At 35.0% G+C, this 17147-nt stretch overlaps 2 protein-coding genes across 3 annotated transcripts; one reads left to right on the top strand and one right to left on the bottom strand.

Annotated features, from left to right (window-relative positions):
* The first annotated feature begins 396 nt into the window (after window positions 1–396).
* LOC112805887 (uncharacterized) lies at window positions 397–3834 on the top strand. The gene has a single exon (XM_025848212.3). It carries the CDS (start codon window positions 698–700, stop codon window positions 3659–3661), a length of 2964 nt encoding a protein of 987 aa, XP_025703997.1. The 5' UTR covers window positions 397–697; the 3' UTR covers window positions 3662–3834.
* Window positions 3835–4508: 674 nt separating this feature from the next.
* On the bottom strand, window positions 4509–15558 carry LOC112805867 (protein MICRORCHIDIA 6). Of its 2 annotated transcripts, none has more exons than XM_025848193.3 (20): window positions 15037–15558; window positions 14099–14494; window positions 13913–13987; window positions 13793–13827; window positions 13096–13174; window positions 12928–13014; window positions 12777–12852; window positions 12402–12480; window positions 10996–11124; window positions 9757–9855; window positions 9557–9661; window positions 9342–9482; window positions 8966–9058; window positions 7692–7743; window positions 7294–7405; window positions 6259–6404; window positions 6058–6173; window positions 5674–5753; window positions 5404–5446; window positions 4509–4949 (listed from the first exon to the last, which is right to left on the bottom strand). In XM_025848193.3, the coding sequence occupies exons 2-20, from the start codon at window positions 14466–14468 to the stop codon at window positions 4827–4829; spliced, it is 2040 nt and encodes a 679-aa protein (XP_025703978.1). In that variant the 5' UTR covers window positions 14469–14494; window positions 15037–15558; the 3' UTR covers window positions 4509–4826. The 2 variants fall into 2 exon arrangements, with proteins under 2 accessions (XP_025703978.1, XP_025703985.1); XM_025848200.3 differs by lacking the exon at window positions 15037–15558 and adding an exon at window positions 14649–15026.
* Window positions 15559–17147: the final 1589 nt, after the last annotated feature.

Genomic DNA, 17147 nt, shown 5'->3' with positions numbered 1-17147 from the left:
AAGACTTAGTTAATATTTTATTTTTAGGAAAATGTTATTTGTACACCAAAATTAGCCACTAATGTATTTGCGTATAAATATATGTGTGATTTAATTTATTTTTAATGTGTATTTATATTCTAGCATGTATTTTATACTGGTAGCTAACTTTAATGGCTAATTTTAATGTACACTTAGCATAATCCTTATTTTTATACTATTAAGATTTAGAATTTAGAATTAGTACTTAAGATGTAGAATATTAACCAAAAAATAATAAATTTGGTTAGTCGTGTAATATTAATCTTATAAATATTTCTATAAATACTTTTTTAGAAAGGAATAATAACTATACTTTTTTAGAAAATGTAAATTACAAGTTAAGCCCTTCATTTACCACAAACACATCCATGCAATTTATCTGTACCATTAAGTGTCAACCTTCTATTTAAACAGAGTAGGCATGGCTGCTTCAGTAGAACTACTTTAAAAGGTGGATCTCACATCCTCATAGCACTTGAATCTTTGGCACTTTTCAGTTTTCATCATTATTCTTCCTTCATATCCTGTTCTCCTTTTTTAAGTACTTTCATTTTCATGCTCAGCATCTTAAACTTGATCTTTTTCCTTCTTTATTCTCTACAATTTCACATACAATGGATCTCTTAGCCTTATAGCATTCCATTTGAACCGTTGATAAGGTTTCTGAATCTCCATAATGAAACTTACGATTGGAAAACACTGTGCAATGGGTTACATTTGTTTGAGCCATTTCTTTCTGTTTCTGGCCATAATTGGCACTGATTTTGTTTCTAGTATGGCCAATAATGAAACAGATTCCTATTGGCTTCTCAGAATCAAATCAGAACTTGTTGATCCATTAGAAGCCATGAGCAACTGGTCTCCAACAACTCACATGTGCAACTGGAATGGTCTAACATGTTCACTTGATCAAGAACATGCTATAGGTCTGAACCTTTCTGGTTCAGGAATATCAGGTTCCATCTCAGTTGAGTTTAACCACCTCTCATATCTTCAAACACTTGACTTGTCTTCAAATTCACTTACTGGCTCCATCCCTTCAAAGCTTTTTAAGCTTCAAAATCTAACAACACTTCTCCTATACTCAAATTCTCTCTCTGGGAACATTCCTTTAGAGATAGGTAATTTGAAGAACTTGCAAGTTCTTAGAATAGGTGGCAACATGTTGGAAGGTGAAATTGCATCTAGTATTGTTAACTTAACAAAGTTGACAGTGTTGGGATTAGGCTACTGCAACTTCAATGGTAGCATACCATTCAGGATCGGTGAATTGAAGAATCTGGTTTCTCTTGATTTGCAAAGTAACAGCTTTAGTGGCACCATACCTGAAGATATTCAAGGCTGCGAAATGCTCGAAAACTTTGCAGCATCAAACAACATGCTTGATGGGAGCATTCCCTCCTCTATAGGCTCTCTTAAATCATTGAAAATTTTGAATCTTGCCAACAATACTCTCTCTGGGTCAATTCCTAAAACCCTGAGTCATCTTTCCAACTTGACATACCTGAATTTGCTTGGAAACAAACTCAATGGAGAAATCCCTTCTGAGCTCAACAGTCTAACCCAGCTGCAGACATTAGACTTGTCCGAAAACAATCTTTCGGGACCAATACCACTCCTCAATACCAAATTACAGAATCTCGTGTCCCTGGTTCTGTCTGATAATGCTTTCACTGGTAGCATTCCAAGCAACTTCTGCCTCAAAGATTCTTCAAAGCTTGAGCAGCTTTTCTTGTCTCAAAACATGCTGTATGGAAAATTCCCCCTGGAGCTACTCGACTGTTCCTCAATCCAACAGTTGGATCTTTCTGACAATAGCTTTGAAGGAGAGCTTCCATCCAACCTTGACATGCTGCAGAACCTCACTGATCTTGTGCTCAACAACAACAGCTTTGTTGGATCTTTACCTCCGGAAATCGGAAATATTACTAGGTTGGAAGGCCTTTTCCTGTTTGGTAACTCTTTCACAGGTACAATCCCAGTGGAGATCGGAAGGCTTCATAGATTGATCACCATTTACCTCTATGATAACCAGATGTCTGGAACCATACCGAGAGAGTTAACAAACTGCACAAGCTTAAGGGAAATCGACTTCTTTGGAAACCACTTTACCGGGCCGATTCCAGAAACTATAGGCAAGCTTAAGGACTTGGTTGTTCTTCATCTGAGGCAGAATGACTTGTCTGGTCCAGTCCCTCCAAGCATGGGGTACTGTAAGAGTCTTCAGATATTAGCATTAGCAGATAACAGCTTGTCTGGTTCGATACCACCCACATTCGGTTATCTTTCAGAACTCTTCAAAATTACCCTTTACAACAACTCCTTTGAAGGACCTCTCCCTCGTTCACTTCTTGCTCTCAAGAACCTCAAAATCATAAATTTTTCCCACAACAGGTTCAGTGGAAGTTTCTCTCCTCTCACTGGCTCAAATTCTCTAACTATTCTGGACTTGACTAACAACAGCTTCTCAGGTCCCATCCCTTCTACATTAGGCAATTCCCTGAACCTCAGCCGTCTCCGGCTCGCATACAATAATCTCACCGGAGCCATTCCTTCGGAGTTTTCCTACCTTACTGAGCTTAACTTCCTCGATTTGTCATTCAACAACTTAACAGGAGATGTGTCACCTCAACTCTCGAACTCTCACAAAATCGAACACATGCTCCTGAGTAATAACAGGTTCACTGGCCAACTACCTCCATGGTTGGCAATCTTACAAACACTTGGTGAGCTAGATCTCTCATACAACAACTTCAATGGCAGGGTGCTTTCTGAGCTTGGTAAATGCTCAAATTTGCTTAAACTCTCTCTGCATCACAACAATCTCTCAGGGGAAATCCCACAAGAGATTGGAAATCTCACTTGCCTCAATGTTCTAAACTTACAAAGCAATAGTCTCTCCGGCAGCATCCCCTCAATGATTCGGCAATGCAGCAAGCTTTATGAGCTCAGGCTCTCAGAGAATTTCTTGACAGGTTCCATACCTGAAGAGCTAGGGGATCTTGCTGAATTGCAAGTGATCTTAGACTTGAGTAAAAATCGCTTCACCGGTGAGATTCCATCTTCACTTGGAAACCTTATGAAGTTAGAAAGACTAAATCTTTCTTTCAATCAGCTACAAGGCAAGGTTCCTTCATCACTGGGAAAACTCACAAGCCTCCATGTAGTGAATCTTTCTAGCAACAATCTTGAAGGCCAGATTCCCTCAACATTTTCGGGGTTCCCAAGAAGCTCATTCCTCAAAAATGAAGGCTTGTGTGGCCCACCATTGGTACCCTGCTCCACATCACGGGGGAAAATGCAAATGCAGCTATCAAATATGCAAGTGGCGGCAATCATAGTAGCAATTGTTTTCACTTCCACAGTGATATGTTTGGTTATGATTTACATCATGTTGAGGATATGGTGCAATTGGAGGAAAGTTTCCATTTCAAGTTCAGATGGTGGCACTGCTGCAAAATGTGCTAATAACAATAATAATAAAACAGGGAATGGTGGGTATTGGAACATGCACATGAACTCTTCCTCCTTTGGGTTGATTCCTTCACCAGATAAGAAGAATAATTCAATGGCAACAACAACAGCAGCAATATGCTTCTTTGATATCAAACAGGAAGGTGTGGATAATACAAACAAATAAACTAGAAGTTTTTTTCCTCTTTTCCCACAAAGTTTGTGTTTTTAAACATTTTAGTTAGCGGGAACACTGGAACAGTACTGGTACATCATCAAACGCTGACTTCAAGTTCAAACACACTAGTGAAAAATTGTTTGATACGCCATTGTTTATATGTATTCATTGTTGATTCGAAATTTGTGTCTTCTCTATCATTTTCCCACGCCATAGTTCCTAAATATAATAATGTTCAATATATTAAACTGTTTTTGGTAAAAATAAACTTTAGTTGAGGTTTGTTAACTTTGTTATACAAAAATGTAAGTCCTTATATTTTAGTTCCCCATAGATATTGTTTTTAATACTTGAATATTTATGATAATTTAATTTTAGGAAACTCAAACTAAAATTTTAAAAAGGTTAAACAAAACTAACATTTTCTTGGATGTATAATAAATTTCCACCAAATCAACATGATACCATTACACCAATAAGATGAATAGCAAATTAGCAATAATAGTTGCCGACAACTTGATTTAGCAGTATTAAATAAGTGTCAAAAGCTTGTTTAAAAAACTGTGATATCAATTTCAATATTTTAAAGACCAAAGAAATACTCCATCAAATAATAACATGGCAAGTTTTCGATCAGAAAATGAAGAATGCAAAGAAATTAAGAACATAACTGTTACCCAAATCAAGATCTTGGAATTCGATGAGAAAACCAAACATTTTTTCTAGAGATGAGAAAGCCATGTGCATTTAGTACCAACCGTTTCACATGATCCAACAAAAACATAAGAATGTAACTTGTAAGGATCCAAAGGAATCCCTTTAGGGGGAGTGGTAGAGAAGCTCAACTCTATCCTCCTTTAATAAAATTTCTATAGTAGAATTGGCATTAATTACTTAAAGCTCACAGTATCATATATCTACAAAAAGCTAGATATTAGGATGCATCTTACTTTCATATAATTACAGGTAAAAATAGTTATCTATATAGACTGGGCTAAACTCTCACATAACTTTCACTATATATTATATTCTCTTGCGAGAGCTATATTGGGGCCAAAAAAATCTGCACATGACCATGTTTATATTTTCACATGAAGAATCCATCCTCATATCATACAACATCATTTCAAACTAGAGAACCTTCCACCAAAAAACAAATTCTGGAGAAACAAAGCTAGGCTGCAGGAGGTGTACCATCTACAATACATGTTAGCATCAGGTCCTGGTAGTGCACTTGAGACAAAAGGCTATTATACTCAAGCTTAGCGTCTTGAATTTTACTTCTAAGCTCTGTCACCTGTAAAATCATGATTCCTCTTGAATGGTCAAAATTGAAAAGGTCGAACAACAAGATTTTCATTCTATGGAAGGTTCTAAATTTAACAGATTCCAAATAAATGCACAAACTGAAAAAAATTGGCTAGATTTCAATCCTCTCATGTGAGCTTTCTGTACAACTGGGTTAGAGAGACTTTGACAACAACCGACTGAGTGGGGCAATTGTGTATAGATAGACATTAACACAAAAAACATATGAACGGCAAAACTACGGGGCCATCTCTAGAAACTTTGGATCCCTACGGGCTACGGCTACACTGTGTTGTCTCTATATTTTGTGGTTATGGTTATGTGAAACTAAGAGGTAAATTCAGCAACGTCCTTTGATAAATATGAAAAAGAGGGAAGAAAACTGAAAGGGAGTTTTCTGATTGTATCCCAGTACCCTTGACAACTGGGTAAGAATTAATTACCTTGTGGCAAAGTTCTTCATTTGTCTTTTCAAATTCCAAACACCTGCAGGGGAAGGGGAATAAAGAGAATGAGTTTTTGCATCATAGAGCTGCCATGCTATATTTTAGATGCCATGGCAAGAACAATTGGTGTTGCTCAATTCCAGATAAGATAAGAATTATAAATATGGCATGTGGCAACAAGATTTAAGCCAATCCAGTAATTGTATAACTGCATTCCAAGTAATCAAGTGCTGGCAATGACTATGTAAGTAAAATGTTTTTATTCACCTTGCATGGAGTTCTGTGTTCACTTGTATCAAGTGTATAGTGCCTTGGTCTTCCTCCTGGTCTTCAGAACATGCAGTAGTCTACACAAAAAGCACGGGTGGAAATACCATTAAAACAAATTTCAATGATTTACAATGCCAGAGCATGAAATCGAAGGAAATCAAGTGGAATAAAAAGAGAAATGATAGTAGTTCTCCAAATAATAATAATAATAAAGGACAAGATAAAAATGACTAGAATATAAAGACTCTTTGTTTGAGTAGTATTAATTGTAATTAGAATAATAACTTGGAAAATGTTTGGATAAAAAAGTTTCCTAAAACAACATGCATGAATATTAACAAACCAAAGTCAAAACATTACAATCAACATTATAATGCAGACCTGTATATTCTCATCATTGCAACCAACACTTGTTGAGAAATCCTGTTCCCTTGTTTGCTTTTTCATCTTATGAAGGTCCATAGATCCATGTCTCTCTTTCCTCTTAGTAGGAGATACTTGAACCACAATGAGAAATCATCAGTTTGGATAATAGTGGTTAAGCTAGCAACGGGAAATCTTGTTTCTAAAATAAGCAGTTACCTTGCTCAAATGTGCTATGTGGATAGGTACTTTTGTTCAATGCCACCGGTATTTCAAAACCAGGTGGTTTTGGCGGCAAAGTATCAATGGGGACCTGAGACTTAGGCCTGTTTTTCTGATACCCAAGTAGTTGACAATGACAATCCCTACAAAATTTTATAAGTATCCAGGCATGACAAATATTAATGCTTAACAATTGTTAATTCAACAATCCTCAAGTGCATAAATCGGGAGTATGGATTATACATCCAACAACGAAACAAAAATTCAGACTTGACTTCATGATCGACTATAGAGATTATTTTTGTAACTGTATTAGGATAAAAGCACACCAAGTTTGGTACAATATTGTATAAAATGTTACATTATAACAAACGGTTATCTTCACACTATCACTAATAATTCTAATCTAACTTAAGCAACTATGTAACTAAAAGTAAAAGTACAATTGATTTGAGAGAATACCATTGAACTAGAACTTTATTATTTTAGAGCTAATTACTAAAAGCTCTGTTAATTATTTTAAATTATAAATTATATTAAATATTATATATGATTTATTTTAATATAGTTAATATCCTTTTAACTAATTTAATGAAATTTAAAAGTTGAATATATGATCCTCTATTTCTGTTGGTTTGATAGTTTTGCACTTTTCATTATACTATATAATAAAGAAAACTATTCTAAACTATTCAATATTTAGTTTAACAATACACCAAATCAAACACAACCTCACTATCATACTGAATTCACTTCCAAAAGGAAGAAAGAAATGAGAGAAAAGACATTGAAAAATATGAAAATATATCAATTTTCATAAAATAATGAGAAATGAAGTAATAAAATAGATACATAAAAATCAATTTGAAGATACCATCATGGATATGATGTAAGATATATTGAAGATATTTTTTGTTAATGGATATCAAGAAATTACTAACACTTCATTTCTAAGAGTAGAATATACAACCAGGAGTATATTATTTCAGCAACCCATGCTGTCAAATGACCACTAACACAAAAATACCATACCAGTATTCCCACGTCATTTCCTTCAAGCGATGTTCAAGCTTTGCAAACAAGGAAGTCCTCTCAAAATCTTGCTTATTATGAGTAGGCTGAATAAAATCTGCTTTCAGGACACCTGGCACAAGAGTAACATAGTCAGGCACCTATCCACCACAAATCGATTACATCTCTAACAAATAATTATCAGGTGAACACAAGTGTAACATCTTCGATTACATACTCAAATAAAGTAAACTGTAAAAGCACAATGAATTCGGTCTACCATCATTGTTTGATATTGACTTGCATTCCTTTTTATATAAGTTAATGCAATTGAACTTGTTAAACATGTGCTCCCGCAAGAACATATTTATCTCTCATATAAAGAGGATAAAAATATTCTCAAGTTATTTTCTGCTTACCGACAACTCCTCTGCCTCTACTTCTCAGATAGCTCACAACCTGCCAATAAGGCTGTAAATAGAAAAGTTAGAGCTTATATTTTAAGTGTAGGAACAACAGAGAAAGATAAACAAATAAATGAAGATACCCTACCTTTGAAAACTAGTAATATCTATTTGATAGCAGGTATGCCAATTTTCTAAGATGCATATGAAGACTCCCATTTTTGTTATTATATAGTACCATTGTGTTGGACAATCTAATACATGTGAATTTGCACTACTAAGCTAGGCTTACTACACATTTTAATAATACAAACTTCACATGATGCCAGTAAAGAAGGGGGGATTTGTTTGTTAACTTAACCTGATCATGCTATACTTTCCTAGCTTAATTTACAGTTCCTTCATCAAATATCAACTAATTGACACACCGATGAACCCTCATAATTTGTAGCAAAATTTCGTACAAGGACTTTGAGATGACAAGGTTATCAATTTTATTAGAATATGCACGATTTATATGTAGACTATGGTTTTCAAATAAGATTGTGTTCATGGCCTTCCTTTCTATGCAACACATGGCTTCCATACTGCAGTCTTCCCAAAGATAAATAGCCCAAATTAATTCCCAATAAATTTTTAGTTAAATACTTTAGTCTTCAACAAATTTTAAATACCAAATCAATCCCAAACCTTTTATTTTGTTTGGCAAATCAGTCTTGTGTCAAATCTTGCCCCAACCTTCTATTTTGTTTGGCAAATCAGTCTTACGTCAAATCTTGCTAAAAAAAAAGTTAGACAAACCAGTCTCCATTGTTATTTAAAAAGGACATGAAAGTCTCTGAGAATTCTTAAAATTTTCAAATCACTTCTTTCACGTAAACGAGCACTCTAATGTGGAACTAATTTTGTAATAAAACTTTTTAAGGATTGGTTCGGTAACTAAAACTTGTTAGGGACTAAAGTATCTGACAAAAAATACTCCTTGGGAACTAATCTGGGATATTACTCCATGACAAAAATAAGCTCCTCTGTTCATGTCAGTTTCCTTCCTTTGACCATTATTTTATAGAGCATATCATTTCCTCTAGTTTCCATGCAACCCTTGAAGAACAACCACCGATACCATGCCTTAATCCATTAAGCAGGATCAGCTACATGAACAATATAATTGTACTCTTCCAAACCAAAATATCAAAATAGATGTGCTTATATTAGTTTTGCTCATTGTTCTACTTACACATCCATTTGATCAGCTTTTCTTATTAGGATCTCAGTTGAGTTATAATTACCAGGATCAGCCGATTTTTGTGATATATATTGAAGCCATGGACATTGACTTCAGGAGCTTCCTTAACGAATCCAATTGTTGTCACAACTGCAGACTGCAGTTAATCCAAAAGGGGAAATATTATTAGCTTATTGAAATTCCACAGAAGCAACTCACTACCCTGAAGTTTGAAAGATTAATTGCCAATATCAAAACGACCATATATGCATATCTAGCATATAAAGAATCGACTCTCCTAAAGGAAAAAGCTGTTAGGTGAAGGATCATGGTAAGAATCCAAGATAATTTTTCCATTGAGACAATATAGTTAAAAAGAAAATGAGAGAGAAGGAGGAGGAGGAGAAGGGGAAGCAGCCTTTCAAAAGTTAGACAAGAACCTCATCTGAACTATGTGGTTTATACAAGATAAATTCAGGATACTGAAGATCGTCTGCAATGTTATGTAGATCCACAACTTGCCCTCGCAATATAATTGTAAAGCTTTCTGGTAACCTCAAGTACAATATGGACAAGTAAACCTAAAGAACATCAGAAAAAAAAAAAATCAGCCCTTCTTAAACCACTTGGATACAATTTACAAAATCAACCATACACGTAGAGAATATCGAAGCCGGTTAGCAGTGTGTTGCTCATTCAATGTCTCCCAGGAAGAAAGTGCATCAACCTCCTTCTTGATATCCCCAGCAATACAAATATCCTACATCCATAATATTAGTATCAAAGTTCCATACAAGAAACTAAAGCATGGTGGTTTGGGAAAAGCTAAAAAACCATAAAAACAAAAAATATCACCTCAGTATCAAAATCAAAATCTAATTCCAAATTGCTATCATCGTTGAACCACAAGTTGTAGATAATAATTTTAGTACCATGACATCCAATTTCATCAAGCTGCCAAAAATAGAATTATCAAAATAAATCACAATCCTTGAAGGAAATATGCAATTAATCGATAAATTGGGAAAACATACAAGAATATAATGTTATATTAGCAAGTAATAACTTCAAAAAGGTTGTTCATGTTTCAAATTCCTCATGTTGCCCCATCTTACAGAGCCATTATCATCCATCAGTAGAATGATAATAATTATCAGGCCAATTAGAAAGCAAATGAAATAATGAAATCTATTGAAAGAATTTGTGACTTGATTATATGTCCAGGCACCTGAAATTCTTTAAGTGGAATAAAGGAGTCACCAGATAAACCAAAAAGGTCTCAGCCTTACTCACTCAGGATATACTAGCATAAAAAAGGAACAAAATTTAAAAATAAAATTATCTAAATACACTTGTTTCATAAAAGTTATCAGACTGCCTGTATTATTCCACATGGGCAGTAGGTAAATTGCTACTATAATTAATGTGCTTCTTCCTTCTAAGGGGGGAATTATCATTGGAAGTTGCATGTTAATGACTTTTTATTGTAATATCTGAGTTAATAGTCTCAAACTCTTATAGGACTAAATAATTGTTTCCTAACTCCTCTTAGAGGAGATTGTTATGCATGCTGTTAAATAGAAGCAGAGGTTTATGAATTGTATCGATAAATTGGCGTATACTGGCTATTAGGTTATTTGATGCATCAATCCTTTAGGTATGTCTTTCCACTTCCCTTATATCCTCCTTCCTTTGATTTTATCAACTTCTTCAATCGGCTTTCTCCGGAAAATATCATTAAAATTGCATCCTGTTAACATTAATTTTTGATTCTTTGTTCCTAAAGGCATCAACCCTGAACTCATATTTCATATGTTCGTAAAAGACAGTCCTGATTCCTGAACATTCAAGCACTAGAATGCAAACTGCAAATTGCAAAACCTGACCCAATCAACTAGACACCACAGCAATGCTAAACAATAAATTCCCTCCCATAAGAGAGAGCCTCTGGCTCTCCTCTTCAAAATTTGACTAAGCACCTGTACAATAGCTCAATCTATTGACAGCAAGACACCAATATGACAAGAAAAAATAGAATAAAAAAGATAAGCAGTTTCAGCAAAATCACGATCAACAGATAAATAAGAAACTAACTTGTTTCAAAAGTTCTATTTCTGATGTGAATGGAGACCAGCGCAACATTATGGACAAATTGGAAATAAAATGCTCTTGGTCATTTAATATTCCGAAGGATCCGCTTGATGTATTGATCTGATAATGCACCTGATATAGACGTGATCACTTGGTCAATAAAACACACACACACACACACACACACACACCCCCGTACATTCAATACATTAAAAAGAATATGAAAAATCTAATCATAGACCCATGAACCATATACCTACTAAGAACACACAAGATGAGATAGCTCCTCCCATTATTGTTTCCACCAGCTGAATTCTCGTTTACTTTCCCATACAAATTGTGAATCTTTAAAGCATATTCTTTGTTGCACACTGTATTCCAATCAAACCTTATTTCCCATGAAAACGAATTAATCTTCTTCCCTTCAAGTCCATCAAGAATGAGTCTCGATTGTACCATGAATTCCACCTCCTCATTTGAGATCTCTAGCTCCTCAAGAACAACTTGTAGAAACTGCTCCAAGGTAGCTTCAGTCATTTCAATCACCATAAACTTCGAGCCCCACTCCTCTTTCTCAAAATATCCACCAACCCCATACTTTCCATTACCAGGTAAATAGCATGCACACACCCACCATCTTTTCTAACCAATTTTCCTTAGTTTTCTTTTTTCTTCCACCAAAACTCTGCTCCAATACTCCGCTGCCTCCCATACCCCCCCCCTCTCACCCCCTCCTTAGTATTTTATTTGCAAATACAAGCTCATTTTGTGCTTTCCACACTGAGCATATTGTTGCAAAGAAAAGTCCCATCAACACATTTCTTTTCACCATTACCCTCTCCACCCCACACCACACCTCCAATGCCTCCTTTGTGTTTCTAGGCATTACCCACTCAACTCCCCCATTCTGATATCTCACCCACAAAATCACCATATAGAAATAAGTGCCCAACATCCTCAACCTCCATCCCACAAGAACCCTCCCCTTCATGAATGATATTAAGCCTACTCAATCTTTCTTTCGTGTTCAAATTCTCCAACACCGCAGACAATACCATTAATTCCACATTTCTAGGAACTAAATCCGCACATACTAAGCCACAAAGATGGAGGATTAAGTGAAACTGAGAGATATAATGGAGTTAAGTTGAGAAAAGGCTATAATTTAAGGAGACAATATATAATTTACCCAAAAAGGATACATGATAATTGCTAATTCAAGTTCAACCAATCAGGATGAAGGACACCAGAACATAGCGATAGCTAGTTTTCTAGATAAATCCTCTAGACCCTCATATATACAGTTACCATTTCACTTCAACTAAATAAATCAGCATAAGTACTGCTTCAATCAATGAACCAAATAACCAAGAACCCTCCAAGTAGTAAAATTGGGACACATCACTTACCATGGGTACTACAATTCTGTCAAGCTGTGTTTGCATCATGTATGTATAAGACAGAAGCCCAATGCTTTGAGTCAGTATCCTGGTCAACATAAATTCAGTATTCTTGTGAAGCTATTGCCATCCTTTCACATGAATGAGCAAAGACAATAAGATATCAATAGACCGGGAAGGAAATAACCAATAAGATGATAAACATGTATATGCTTACATCCTCCATTGACAAAAGGTTAAAATTCCTAAGAGTAGACTAAGAATACTTTACTTATGTTCTAAATCACCTTATATTTCAGCATTTCTCCAAAGCTATTAAAAGGAGAGAAAGAAAAGAAGAGGGGGGGAGGGGGTAAGAAGAGAATCACTTTTTCAGACCCCTACCCATTATTCAGATGGCGGCTGAAGACAATGACATCTGCACCCAGTCTCATGGTACCAGTCTTGAAGCCATTTCCATCTGTATGGCCAAATTGAAATATAAATAAAGAAGAGAATAGCAGAATCACCACAAAAATATTGCCATAGTCCATACACTGTCCAATTGCAAATTTTGATTTATCTGAAAATCCAAAACTCATGCAACGACGCATTGCTTCTGGATCCATTCCACCACCATCATCTGATTGCCAAGTGTGCACATAAAGAGCAAACAATTAGACTCCAAAAATATAAAAAGGAACTTCCTATAAAGTCAACATACCTTGAATCAATAATGCTGGACTTTTATCCTTTGGGTTTGAAATTCTATCTACAATAACATAGGTAGCCCCATTTTGGATCTAGCATTTGAACAGAAGACAATGATGCAAATAAAGAATAAGAAAATGAAATGCAAATACGCATAAAAGGAACAGAACAGCATATGAAATAGACAATAAGAAGTTCCAATAATCTATATAGTAACAATTTTAAAATAAAATATTGGTATAACTTGAATCTGACATCAAAGTGTAGTTAAAAATGTATGTACTAAATTTGATCCTATAGCATGAACGTCAAGAACCAACTATTGCACAACTGATGCATTAAAGGCACATAATGAATTTTATTATCAAGACCAAATGTTATCTGCTTAATTCAACCTCTATTTAGTGGACATCTGGTCTATGGTGTTATGAAATGTTGCTTAAATTTTTTCCCAAGTGAAAAGATTCTTACAGTTCTTAAATTTTTACAATTTTCCTCCACTGCTTAAATGGTTTATGGTGGTGTTAAAAACTGCCAAATCAAGACCCAAAAAGAAAACTAATTCTAGGGCAGGGAGATAACAAAATGAGAAGAAAAAGCTATTCATAACCAGTAGCTTAGTTAGCCATACAAGGTCAAAGAAAATTATATAGCTTAAAACCCATTTAAGAATTCAGCTAATTTCATAGTTCATGCATTGAAAAAATCACCTCATCAACTGCATTATCCAGAAGCTCAGCTATGGCTGCAAATGGAAAACAAAGGAAAAGACCAATTAAAAATAAAAAAAATTCATAAAGGGAAAATTTACATGGATCATTTGAGCATACCACCAAATGCCCACTTATGTGAAGTTGCATTTGAATGAAGGAACAGAGGATGGACATTGAGATAGTTGCCTGCATCTACGATTCGACAAGAAAAAGGAGTAGCAACAAGGATTAAGTGAGCTAAAATCATGGAACCAATTAGAAAAACTACACTGTATCAATTTGGGAGGAATTATGTTTGATTACTTGGGACTCTGACTTTAGGAACAAGCCCATTATCATAATTTCCAGCTTTCCAAAAATGCCTACAAGGTAGTGCTGCACAAATTGGTGATGAATCAGAATGGCCTGCGTCGTCACCAACGGGCAACAGACCTTGCTTCAAATCACCAGAACAACTATGACAAGAATTCGGTCGGCTGGGGCTCATATTTTCTTCAGAATTTTGTATATTAGAACGGCTTCGAGATCTGTAATGTTTGGGTGTGTGGCCTCTGTTGGTCACATTCTGTTGCTTTGCACCACTCGCAATATCAGAATCAAAATGGAGAGCCCTGGAACCAGCTTCACCCCCTTCATCATCACTAGATAAATCCACAATTTCTGCAGTGTCCATCTTTAAGCTACTCTCCTCTATTTCTTCTAGAAATTCAACAGAAATAAAGCTAATTAGAATCTGATTGGTTTCAGTGTTGCATGTTTGCATTTCAGTTTCAATATTTGTGTTTTGAGTCTTTTAGGAAGAAAAAGTAGTAAAATAATAAAACAATCTTCGATATCTAGTTCAGATGCTTACATTCGTCGTAGTTTGATAAAGGATTCCATACTTCATACGCAGAAATTCATTATTGAATAAATAATATAACAAACACATTATTGAATCTTGGAAAGGTTATAATGCCTAATTTTTTTTTTTTTTGGAACTCGTTGTGTACTCACTAGCTTATCAATTCAATCTATGCAGCAGTAAAATACTGATTATAAAACAATAATTTAAAAAAAACCACTGTAACTTGAAAATGAAAAACTAGGTTCAGCAATGTTGCTTATTTTCTAAGATGGTTTGCACTTTGCAGTAGATGCATGCAAAAATAGGGCTCAAAATAGCGAAGAGCGTGATCCGTGATGTAAAAGAGGAGAGAGTGTGAGAGTGTGAGAGATATGGGCCAAATGCGAATTCTTACTTCTTGTTGCCGCGTTGATGTAGTACTGAAGTCAGAGTCTCAGGTAAGGTAGTATTAAGTCTATAAGTAATAGTATAACTCCTTTTACTCCACCTGTGTAACCGTAACTATTTATGATCATATTTATTGCCTTGGTTGGAATATGGGATGCAACTTCATTCTTCAATCCTCTTATCCTCATATGGTCATAGTGTAATCTTCTTATACGATCTTCATCCCTTAGTAATGTTAGAGTATATGTAAAATATCTATTTTACCCTCTCTTTTAAACCAAAGACTGACCAAATCCTCGACTCTCGAGCTTCCTTCTCCGACCCTCGCTTTGTGCTGCCCACTCTCCTTCTCTCGTTGTTGGCTGCCTTCTCACCGGAGACGCCACAAAGCAACCACCGCCCGTGGCTCATCTTGATTTTATCCGGCTGGTAAGCTTTGGAGATTTTTTTTATTTAAATTAATTAAATATATTATTTACCGAAATCCTAAGCAACGTTATACGTCATAGGAAATGTGATTCTATTCAAATAAAACATGTATCTCGAATACTTTGTCATCAAAATATGGTACAACAAAAATTTTATATGTTTCGACTTTCGAATGCATTTGTGGAGAAAATATGAGTAACTAATATTATTAGTGTACAATGTGTACAATAGGGTTAAAATAAAATTAAGATTAAATTAAAGTCAAATCATTAATTATAAAGATTTGTTAATTTGGATTTTGAAAAAAAATTAGAATTCAGTTATTTGAAAACAAAAATCACGACTATCTCTCTCTAAACGGTGAGAACTAACCAAAAATGCAGATTTTTTTTACGACGATGGTAACTCATTTTCTCCTTGTCTCGTGTTTTATCATCGGGAGTCGTTTTGTCTGACGTCTGTACCAGTGAATGTCCAACAGCGTATTCTGATCGTGTGACTCGTTCTAGCGACACCGCATCAAATCCACCAGGAACGACTCCGTTGGAGTCGGCCATTGACGGTGTAAGATAAAGGAGTCACGAGTGTCTTTTCTTTGATACGTGCATCACCGCGTGGAAGTTTGTAAATGGCGTGCAATGTCGTTCAATCGCCGTGTCATGTTCCATCCTCCGTTGCTGATCACAATTCATCGAAACCACATGAAAACGCTCCCGACCATTTCGTCGCCGACGGTGAGCAATCTAATAAAGTGAGCATGGTTCGTTGAATCATTGATAATGGATGGTTATTTTCATAAGATTTATATGTTCATCTTCAGTACAAGTGTAGTTATTTATTTTTTGTTAAATGTTTACTGGGATGGAATATGAATATTCTTCATTCAAATATATTTGTGCTGATTTTAAATTCATGGTGCGCAATTATGTATGGAAGATATGCATGTGTTAATTATTCATGGAATATATGGATTTTACATAGGATGAAACTAGTTCTTTTCTGGAGTATCTTATATGGATGTATGAATTTAAATATTCAAAGTTAAACCAACATGTATAAGCAATATAATTGGTACACTGGACAACTGGCTACTTAATAAGTACCCATGATTTTGTGCATGATGCCCATAGACCCGCTTGAACCTTATTAGTGTAGTATATTGTTAAATAATATAAAATAGAACTAATTGTATTGTTATTATTAGGAATATTTCTGAAAATGTAAATTAAATAGAATAGAATGCTTCCTGCATGTTTAGATTAGGTATATATGTATGAGTATACATGATAGATGGTGTATGAATTAAAAAGGCAACTCTAGTGACCTTGGACTCTAAAATTGAGGAATGAAAGAAGTGCATGGTGGTTGTATGTAGTGCATGTTGATATTTGTGGTATACAGTGTCACGTAGCACAGAGAACAGAAGTAGTTAAAATTCTTATATAATAGGTAAAATAAAATAAGTAATTCAATTACTATCAATATGTGATATTGATGTATTTTTTTTCCAAGTTAAAATGGGTAAGATGATGTGGTTGATTTATATTTGTGTCTCTTTCTTTGTGGCGTTTAGTGAGAATTTATGTACATCTCATTTACTAATGGTTTATCTAATTAGTTTTCATGATTCGATTTGCATGTTTATTTTGTGATTATAAGCCATGCCACTGTTGGATGTTACTGAGGTTG

Source organism: Arachis hypogaea, chromosome 1, assembly GCF_003086295.3.
Source record: "Arachis hypogaea cultivar Tifrunner chromosome 1, arahy.Tifrunner.gnm2.J5K5, whole genome shotgun sequence".
NCBI lineage: Eukaryota > Viridiplantae > Streptophyta > Magnoliopsida > Fabales > Fabaceae > Arachis > Arachis hypogaea.
The sequence above is the reverse complement of the archived record's forward strand: the minus strand, read 5'-3'. Positions and strand labels throughout refer to the sequence as shown.